The sequence below is a fragment of the Medicago truncatula genome, chromosome 8, assembly GCF_003473485.1.
Source record: "Medicago truncatula cultivar Jemalong A17 chromosome 8, MtrunA17r5.0-ANR, whole genome shotgun sequence".
Taxonomy (NCBI): domain Eukaryota; kingdom Viridiplantae; phylum Streptophyta; class Magnoliopsida; order Fabales; family Fabaceae; genus Medicago; species Medicago truncatula.
In genome coordinates, this window is record NC_053049.1 from 46,350,504 (window position 1) to 46,361,095 (window position 10,592).

The 10,592-nt window shown below is 30.1% G+C and overlaps 1 protein-coding gene and 1 pseudogene across 2 annotated transcripts; both read right to left on the reverse strand.

Annotated features, from left to right (window-relative positions):
- Window positions 1-3,547: 3,547 nt before the first annotated feature.
- On the reverse strand, window positions 3,548-3,668 carry LOC112417642 (uncharacterized; annotated as a pseudogene).
- Window positions 3,669-5,994: 2,326 nt separating this feature from the next.
- LOC25502225 (bidirectional sugar transporter SWEET4) lies at window positions 5,995-8,947 on the reverse strand. 2 transcript variants are annotated; one of them, XM_039828620.1, is made up of 6 exons: window positions 8,866-8,947; window positions 8,585-8,647; window positions 8,407-8,443; window positions 6,796-7,174; window positions 6,578-6,697; window positions 5,995-6,469 (listed from the first exon to the last, which is right to left on the reverse strand). In XM_039828620.1, exons 2-6 carry the CDS (start codon window positions 8,631-8,633, stop codon window positions 6,308-6,310), a joined length of 747 nt encoding a protein of 248 aa, XP_039684554.1. In that variant the 5' UTR covers window positions 8,634-8,647; window positions 8,866-8,947; the 3' UTR covers window positions 5,995-6,307. The 2 variants fall into 2 exon arrangements, with proteins under 2 accessions (XP_039684554.1, XP_024627403.1); XM_024771635.2 differs by lacking the exon at window positions 8,866-8,947 and having other exon boundaries at window positions 8,585-8,823.
- Between the last annotated feature and the right edge of the window lie 1,645 nt (window positions 8,948-10,592).

Genomic DNA, 10,592 nt, shown 5'->3' on the forward strand with positions numbered 1-10,592 from the left:
TTATATGGATTAAAAATGCTTATGAAAAATTTTATAAGGACTAAAAATATTGATGAAAAATTTTATAGGGATTAAAAAGTATGATTTTATTTTGTAGAGACTAAAAACAAAATTCTAAATATTTATAGGGACTAAAAACTTAATTAACCATATATATTATATTCCGCCATTTAAAAAAATTGTAGGCTTTTTTTTCTTTTTTTTAGGGAAAAAACATTGTAGGTTGAAATGTCCTTTTAAGAATAAACCATATAATTTTGGATCCTAAAACTATAAATGCATTGCATTTAGGATTTCAAATTTATGAAATATCAAATTGCTCTTTTAACTTGTCTAACGTCGGTCTGTCAAAATGTCACCTTTTTATTTGTGTTGCAACATAGACATTTTTTGTCGGGGTCTCTCTTCAGCTTTTGAGACTTATCCTTCAGCGAACATAGACTCCTTTCTTTGATTTAAATATACATATTGATTACACTAAATCAATATAATTTGGTGGATCCGATGCAAATTTTAAGTAATAAAAATTATAGGTTTAATAGCAGTTTTAGCTCTTTAAGTTTTAAGAAGTTGCGATTTTGGCCTCATAAGAAAAAAAAATTACAAAGTTGCCCCCTAAGTTTTAACCCTATGACAATTTTGGCTTCCTAGGCCAATTTTGACTCGGTCAACGGACACGTGAACCCCATGTGTGTATTTATTTTTTAAAAAAATTAATTTAATTAAAAAATATCTTTTTTTATTTTATTAATAAAAAATTATTTTTTTAGTTACAAAAATAAAAAATTTATTTTTTAATTAATTACTACATCCGTCTTTATATATAAGACTCTTTTGTCAAAATCACGGGAATTAAGATAGTGGATATTTGTATTAAAGATGTTTGCAATCACTATTGTTTTTACAATTTTATCTTTTAGAGAGAGTTAGTTTATGTCTTCAACATTATATTTATTGCTGATTGAAGAAAAAGATGTATAATAAATAGGGGCTTGTATGTAAAAAAATAATTAATGTAGTTGAAAATAACAAAGGGATCTTATAAAAAAGGACAAAAATAATTCTAAAAAGGGTCTTACAATTAGGGACAGAGCCACATAGGTAGTAAAAAATAAAATAAAAAATATACACGTGTGCGTTGACCAAGTCAAAATTGACCTAGGGGGTCAAAACTGCCACTGGGGCAAAACTTAGGGGACGGTTTTGTAGTTTTTTTCTTATAGTGTCAAAATCGCAACTTCTTAAAACTTAAAGGGTTAAAACTGCTATTAAGTTAAAATTACAATATTGAAAAGTATGAGTTCTTTTTTTTTTTTTTTGAAGAAAAAAGTATGAGTTCTTAACACGCATATTATATTTATTTCAAGTTTAGGTGTCTAATATCTTTATAACATTAGAAGTTCAAAACTATCAAATGATAAGCTGTTATTTATTTTTGGGTTAATTAAGTTTTTTGTCCCTATAAATATTTGCAGTTTTGTTTTTAGTCCCTATAAAAATAAATCACTTTTTAGTTCCTACAAAATTTTCTATTAGTGTTTTTAGTCTCTGTTAAATTAAAATTTGTTTAATTATGCTTAAACTTCTAAATTTTTGAAAGATTTTTTACATACATGTTCATAACATCGTAAGTCACTCTTTTGTAAATTTTTTTAGTTTTTTAACATGTAATGAATTAAATATGACACCCTTTTGTAATTTTTTTTTAGTTTTTTAACATGTAATGAATTAAATATGAATTTTTCTAAAATCCAAATTTTCAAGATTATATTAATGAAAATTTGGACCCAATAATAAAATTTTAAGTTACTTTTTTGCGGAGGAACTTTGTATAATATTATAAGTAAGTATGTGAAAAATATGTTACAAATTTAAAAGTTTAAGCACAATTAAGCAAATTTTAATTTTACAAGGACTAAAAGTATGTGTTGGTCCCTCTTAAATTGAAATTTGTTTAATTATACTTAAACTTTTATATTTTTAAATGATTTTTAACAGACATGTTAAGAGCATTATAATAATCTCTTTTATAAAAAATTAAAATTTTTTAACATGTAATGAATTAAATATAATTTTTTTAAAACGTCAAAAATTCAAGATAAAACTAACGAAAATTTGGACATAAAAATAAAATTTTGAGCTAATTTTTTTACAAGCCCCTATTTATTATACATCTTTTTCTCCCCAAAACTAACGAACCTTTTATTATGTTTTAAACAAGTATGTAAAAAATCATTAAAAAATTTAAAATTTTAAGCATAATTAAACAAATTTTAATTTAACAGGGACTAAAAGCACTAACGGAAAATTTTGTAGGACTAAAAAGTGTGATTTATTTTTATAGAGACTAAAAACAAAACTGCAGATATTTATTGGGACCAAAAACTTAATTAACCCTTTATTTTTTGACTGGAACAGTAATTGTTATTTTTAATTAAAGGTTCGATGATGATAAACGTGAACCTTTGATTTTCAAATCAACACGTTCAAATGCAATATTTAATCTATACACATTGTAAAATATGATTTTATATTCATTTCGCACTTAAGTTGAATGAAAATGGAATCGTCGTCCACCCGTAAATTATAAAATATGAACAATAAGTTAGTTAAGAAAAAAAAAGGCCAAAATACTAATATCATTCATTAGTCCTAACCTTCTTCGAAAATAAATGATCACCTCTCTTGATATCAATCATCATACACCAATTGAATCTCAAGATCAACACAATTTTGAGGTATACTTATTTTTTGATTTATTCCATATAATATATTTGATTCTACAATTTTGATCTCTTAGTATTAAATGATGTAATTTTTATATTTATTTAAAAGGTAAATGGATTAAATTAACCTTGTATTATATGTGATGTTTTAAAGAAATGACGATGTAAAAAGAATGACATCTGTAATTTAAAACTCTTCCTATTTTTCCATTTTTTTTCATAAACATAAAGTTCAGTTGAAAAGATATTTAGATGTTGAATTTTTTTCGTAATTTTTTAGAAGCATGTTTAGGATATTATAATGTCTTTTCACATAAAATAATTTTTTTTTCGACAAAAGACAAATAAATTATGAAATCTTAAAAGTCAACTTAGATTGATCTTAATATGGTAAAATTGTGAACTTTTAAAACCTCCAAAACCCAAAATACAAATCAACAAATTTTTTAACTACTACGTCCGTCCCCAATTATAAGATCCTTTTAAAAAAAAATTATCCCCTTTTATAAACTTCTTTGCTATTTCCAATTACATTAATTATTTCTTTATATACATACTTCTATTTATTATACATATTTTTCTTCAACAACAATAAATAGATATGGAAAATATAAACTCTCTCTTAAGGATAAAATTGTAAAAACATTACATACAACAGGGGCAATTTCGTCTTTTCAATTGAAAGCAAACAAAAAGAGTTGGGTGAAAAGCAGAATTCCTTGAGACACCGCAACATATAGCCAACAATCAAGAAGTAGATGGCTTCTCTACCTTCAAAACAATTAAATTAAATTACATAATAAAAATTAAAACTTGTATTGATAGAGTGCGTCAACCTATGCAATAATGCAATATCATATGACTTATTAAGCCACATATCAGATATTAAACTAATAAGAAAGATACTACACTTGATCTTAGCCAAAAGACCGAAAAATGTATGAGTTGAAAGCTATGCTCGCCTCTGCTTTTATATCTCATATCCACCACTTACTTTCTAGAACTAGCGATGTGGGACTATTTGCAATAGCTTGGGACTAGCTTGTTCTTGTATGGCATGACATGGCCAACAAAGACCAATTTCCAAACAAAGGATATATGATTTGAGCTTCCAACAAGGACAAATCTCATGCCAACAATACGTTTTACAGATTTTGAGAAGCTCTCCAATGAATATTTTTAATCCCTGGATGAAGGAAAATGAATGGAAAGGAAATAAAAATGATGGCTACAGTTGCGTGAATTGAGTTTGAGTCTTTCTTCTCCCTCTTTTTCTTCTAATTCAAAATTCATTGTAATCAACTTGAGTAGATTATCCATGTGAACGACGCTTGCTGCAAGTCCTGTTATCAATACAATCTTCTGCTCAGTTTCATTTCCATGAAATCAAGAACTTTTAATATGAATGAAAGATTTGTTGACGCCGCTCAAACAAGTGCCTCATGAAGTGTAATATCACTTTTGGAATTAAATATCAGCTCTAAAACTAAAGTAGCTTAATTGGAAGAGTAATGATACATATACATCCTTAGGTGACAATACATTCCTGGACACCCACACAAAAATCTGACACGTAATCATATGGACCCCATACAAGCACACTTTCTCTTTCATCTCATCTTCTCTCTTCCAAATATATAGGGTGTACAAGGGTGTATGTAAATAAAGGATGTTTATATAACATTTTCCTAATTGAAATCATACATACACTTCTCCAAGATCAGCCACAAATACTGCTAGAAACCATTTTGTTTAACAATGATGCTCGGAAAAATTGAATGTTATGCTGACAAATATCTTCACTCATACACATAATAATCAGAATAAATACCAGCATTAGCTATCATGAAACCACAACTTTGTTTCATACTTTCTTAGAGGTGAAGATGTCTACAAGTTAAATATAAGAGAAAAATATTAGTAAGAATCAAATTGAACGACACGTTGCCTAAAATTGAAAGTTTATCTAAAAGGTGATGCAAAATAGAAGAGGTTTTTTTGACAGAAAAAATTATATAAGATTAATAATTACAATAGAATTGGCCTATAAATCGTGCTTCTCTTAATAGTTTGAGTGCTTGTATAAAATAAATTGACTGCAAAACCATTTGTCTTCACATGAAGAAAAAAAAAATTAGAAACTTGAATTGGTGGGGTGCGTCAGCCCATGCAATAATGCAACGCCAATTAATCTCATCTGTATAGAATTTGAATCAAACGTTGGTTGTAAAGAATCAAACCGGGTTGGTATTTACTTGTTTTTTCTAAACCTTCTCTCAAATTGAACCAACATCCCCCTACCACCATAAGACCACTGTGTCTGTTGCTACCACGACCTGGATAACACCTATCACAACCTACAGCGTGAGCTAGCAATATAGTGCAAAATCTTGATCGCAAAACATTCAACTGCAAATATGTGCTAAGAAATACCACAGTTCGCCTCTTCTAAGCCCGTTGCAAATAGCAAACATAAACTGCAACGTTTTGATTAGAGTGAATGGAAAACATGGTGCAAATGATTACTATTAAATTGTTTTGGGGAGAATACAGTAAATACAGAAAACCAAGCCAAAACCATTAAAGACTATTAATATTTAATTGCCTCCACTGGTTTCCCCCCTACTAAATGCCACGTTGTTATATAACTTCATTGTGCTTTTATGTTTTTCCTTCTGAGTTTTTACTTGTATTGGGTAGGAGCAAAAGTTCAGGTGATTAATCCGTTCACTTAATGAAAAGGTTTGCTTAATTTTATTATTCATTGACTCCTCGTTAGGAGACTTGTATCTCAGTCACACTGTGGCATGTGGATTCTAGCCTTTGTAACTCTAATTAGAAAGCAAAATTCTAGTTTGGTTTTATGACTTTATCTTTCGCTCGTACTTTGGAGTGGTCTTCTTTTTGGCGAAGGGAGTTGCATTGTGGTCTTCTAGTTTGGCTTTTCCTCTATTCGAGATTTATTGACTACTTTAGTTTACATGTTATTGCGCAGGTGAACGTTTAAGCCCTTGGGTGGCCGTTGGATGTTTTACAATGGGCGTATCAATTCTATTCTTCTGAACCTTACTCTGACTTGAAATGTTTCCATTTTCCTTTCCATTCTTTTCACTTGATATTCAATTTGTTGGTTATTATTCTCTGTGTAAGGGGCTTTTTGGAATGTAAATTTTTTCCCACCCATCTCAACATCAAAGTCGTGAATAACGTATTCTATAACATAATGTGCTCCTGAAGACTGTTACTTGGTAAATAACAATTAATATGGTGAAATGAAATTGACTAAGAAGATATTTATAAATTAAAATTCTGGTGGGTGGATGTGATCTGATTACATTTCAGCCCAAAAGATGCAAGTGCAACTCTGTAAGAGAAGTGTGCTGCTTAATAAACTTCAGGCATTGCTTTAGGCAATGATAAAATTGCATCTTTAAAAACAAAACATCCCAACAAGATTGGATGGAAAACGAAAAATGATAAGGATAAATTAGCATTTCCCATAATTTTATAGTAGCAATGATGAAATGGGAGGTTAGACGAGTCTGTCGGCCTTCCACATTAATCCATCATGATCAATAATTTTACTTGGACTGTTTGTTACCATTAGCAACCACAACCTGCGACAGGTCCACCTCTATTTTGTTGGCTTTTCTGGCAGCTATTTGCATCTTCGTGGATTTGTAATAGGTTGCATATAGAATCAGCTGCGCCACAGAAAACAATGTTCCAATTCCATTTGGTATCTGAGAGTTAACAAAGAACAACAACAATGGTCATTCATTAGCTTTACGTCTATTTCATCAATATGTCGAGGAAAAAGGAAAAAAAGCAAAAGGATTTAGTTTGTTTACAGTGATGAATTTGTCGAAAGGGAGGAGAGAGTAAGTTGTCCAAGCCACACCATTTCCAAAGGAAGCAAGAGATATGGAGAGCGGCATGTACTCAATGCTTTTAGTCATGATCACCAGTTTCTGCAAAGCAATAGTAAATTTTATCAAATACTTCAAATTCAATAAAAACGCATCCAAACCAAAAATTAAGATTAAGTGTTTGTTTGATGATTACATACCATCACAGCTAAAGGTGCAACATACATCATAATGTTGAAGACAATGCATGTCGTACCAACAATGGCAGAGCGTTTCGCGACGTCGTGAACAAGGCTCAACGTGACAAATGTAAGAGCTGCGATGAAAACGAGTTCAACAACTAGCCACATAAGGACCTTGAGCCTTTTGTTGCCATCAGAGTAAATCAAGAAGAGCGTGACATATATGATCTCAATCACACAACCTGAGCCGTTGATGGTTACCACGAGCACGCTGTCCGGGTGCACCATAGGCAGACCGTATAGTGTCCATACCATGCAGTTAACAAGTGTTGCTAGGTATGGTGCTGGTGAGAATTGCTCCACAGATCCTTTCTTCCATATCGCAATAAAAGTTGGCCTGGATTTTTATTTTTATTTTCAATACAATTATTCAATTAAACAAGGGAAATGTACACAAAGCATACAAGAGCCATATTCTTCTTTAACCTAGAAAAAAAAGAGAGAAAATTCTTGCCCCAACATGGCATTACAGGCACAAATCAATAAAAAAAATCTTAAATATGATAAAATATTTAGTGCTTCCTTAATTTTTTCATAACTTCAACATTTATTGTCCTCGTATAAGAATAATTGATCACAATGCATTTAGAGATGGTAGAGGGGGGTGAGTTGCCCCCAAATGTTCAAAAATTATAGTGCTAGGGTCTGGTTGGTTCGGTTTCTAAATTTAATTGGTAGATATATTGGTGGGTCAGGTTACTGTAATAAATAAGTGAAAATTGGAAAGATCAAAATGAAAACTTGAGGTTAATAGAAAGGTGTATTTACTTCGGTGGGACTTCGATGATAGGATATTATCAATTTTCACATGCTAAAAATATGTTTTTGTTTTTGAGGAAATGCTAAAAACATGTTGAATTGTGATCAGAAAATAATACTCCCTCCGTTTCAATTAGGTGATGATAGGACACTACAAATTTTGTGTCAACAAAATATACTAACATACAATGTCTTAGCCACTTTTTTCCATCTAAGTGTAACAATCGAAATGTTTTATTTTACATTTATTTTTTATTTTCCATTTCTAAATTGCCACTCTAGATAAGATAAACCAAATCCATAGAGACACAAATTGTTTATCTACTGCACTAGTACTCCATAAATAGAGGATATCCATTTTGCATCATAATAGTCCTCTTGAATTAATAATGCAAAGAATGTCCACAACGGGCAATAAATAAACATCTACCTGACCAAATTATAGTCATTAAAATAGCATGTCACAATTTAAGTATATTGATTAGTCCCACCGTCTTCAAATACTCTCTCAGTCTCAACTAACTCACATATTAAGAAATATAATTAATTTTAAATAAAAAAAGTGAAATTATATGTTACTATTTTATAAAGCTATCCTTAATTAGTTGTATAAAAGTTAAAGAATTAAAAGAAGAAAGAGTATTGAATAATTGATTGAAAGCGGTAAATCATCAGAATTTAAGTATTTGTATAAAAAAAAATTAATTCTTATAATTTAGAGAGACAAACTGCTGGTAAGAAAAAAAATCACGATCATTTGATTTAAAATATTCAATTAATTTATCAAGAACAGAGAAAGATGAAGCTTACACTGGGGACAAGAACAAGAAGCCCGAGATGATATTTCCTGAAGTTATGAAAATTGTGAAGAAAAAGATCCATAAGATTCTAAGAACTAAGAATATTAAGAAATTATATATGTATACATATATATATACACATAAATTAGTAGTGTAACAACTAGCAAGTAAGAGACTTGAGTACCGACCTATAACACCAATAATTGTTCGAGCAATATGTGCTGCTGCTGCGGTCATGATATCTCCAAGCTCTAAAATAAAATGATTATAAGGGATGAGGTATGAAATGAATGAAATATAATGCAAGAAAGAGGAATCGTGAAGAATATATATAAATTAAAATGAAGCTAGAGCTAGCTATACGAAATGAATAGGTTGATCATATGCATGACATGTATTGTATTGCTAATGCTGGTTGGTTCATACATCTGTGAATATAGTGCTTCTTAAATAGTGCAAATTCTACTACCTCATTTAAATTGTCACTCTCTTAGTGATCAGATGCTGAGACCCTACTCACCAAGCTTTTACAGTCATTTGAAAGCGACTAAATTCCTCATTGTTTTCCATTGACAAAAATAAAACAAACAATAATTAATGTTATGCTGTTTAGTAATGTTTCTATTATAAGAAACCTCTTCTCCCATAGTCAATCAAAGTGGTTACGAGTTAGGTTTTAGGATAAATAAGTTTTACATAAGGACGAATTATTTGAAAAATCGATTTTGAATCTTAATCGAAAAAATATTTGTCTATCTTGTCCGGATAGAAGTAGGCTTAGATATAAATTTATAAATTCTAAGCCTTGTCCGGTCTAGATGTTTAAGATCTAACTTTATGTTTCTCTTGTTTTTTTAATGACATGTGGAAAAAATACACGTATACGTTATTTATCAATCGATTTTGTCCTCATATCCACAAAATCTTGTTCATGGTTTTACTACTCTCTTTTTGGTTTAACACAAGCATGTGATTAAAGAATGATATACATTGATAATGTAAACAAATTTCACACATGCATCCAATTAAAATATGTTAAATTGGTATTTATAAAAAAAAAATATGAATTAATCCAAAAAAGACATCATAGAATGATTTGATTTGATGTATGTGTAAAAATTTGCAAGTATATACAAGTCAAATCCGTCTACTATGAATACTGCGCAAATGATAAATAGGTTTTAAGAAACCACAACAGTTGGTCAAAAATAAACACCATACACACGCATATAACAGAGGTATTCGAACAAATATTTGTCCATACACATCAGTCAAGGATCAAGAGACATAACCTGACAAATTTATCAAAGGTGGCGAAATCTTAACACAAAATCTTTGTTTTGATCGAAACTATAAACTCATGTTAATTAATTTATGTAGATACTATATGGCGGAAGGTTCAGGGAGGAAGCTAATGGTAGAAATCATCAATGCAAATCATTTGACAGAAAAATATTCACTCTTGCGACCAAAGTAGTTTTTTTCTTACTTGAATTAAAAAAATAAATTAACAATTATTTACCAATATTTTTTTAATAATTCTGCAGCAATGAATGGTTGTATAATATATATATATATATATATATATATATATATATATATATATATATATATATATATATAGGGAGAATCTCGGTATTGGGTATTCCCCCTGTTGTACACAAGCATGTAGAATAATTATTAAAGGAGAGAGTAGTGATTGAAAAGAAAAAAAAAAGGGAAATAAAACTTTGGGACATAGAACGCAGAAACAAAGAGTTGAGTATTCTTTATTTGAGCATGTAATGGAAAGAAAAATGACATAATTGAATAAAAAGAGTGAAGAGAAAGAATTATTCCCATTTGCTTAACAATATAGAAACAAATGAAGAGGCATACTTTGTGTCAGTTGGTGTATGACTTTTGAGCATATGATTTGGCAACCCTTTATAGAAGATGAGTACAATTTTCCTGCTATGATGTTGGGTCCAAACTAATTTTGTTGTATGAGTTCGAATATCTCTTGTACTCCCTTTATTAAAAAGTTTGCTTATCGAAAATAACTCATATTTGTATAGCTCCCTCAGTCACAACTTCCCTTTGTTTCTCAATCCACTTGTTCCCTCTCCGTCTCGCGGCTAGGAGGCCGCTTTCCCATCGCATCACAGTCGCAAATGCAACGAAAATTATGTTTCTTACAATGTTATCACTCTAACT

Bases quoted from the DNA above. Each gene is read 5' to 3' on its own strand.
- LOC25502225 (XM_039828620.1), bottom strand. From the start codon at position 8,633: ATGACCGCAGCAGCAGCACATATTGCTCGAACAATTATTGGTGTTATA. The intron at 8,444-8,584 runs GTCGGTACTCAA...TCATAACTTCAG, and splicing joins AACAATTATTGGTGTTATAG to GAAATATCATCTCGGGCTTC. The intron at 6,470-6,577 runs GTAAACAAACTA...GTTAACTCTCAG, and splicing joins CTTTCGACAAATTCATCACT to ATACCAAATGGAATTGGAAC.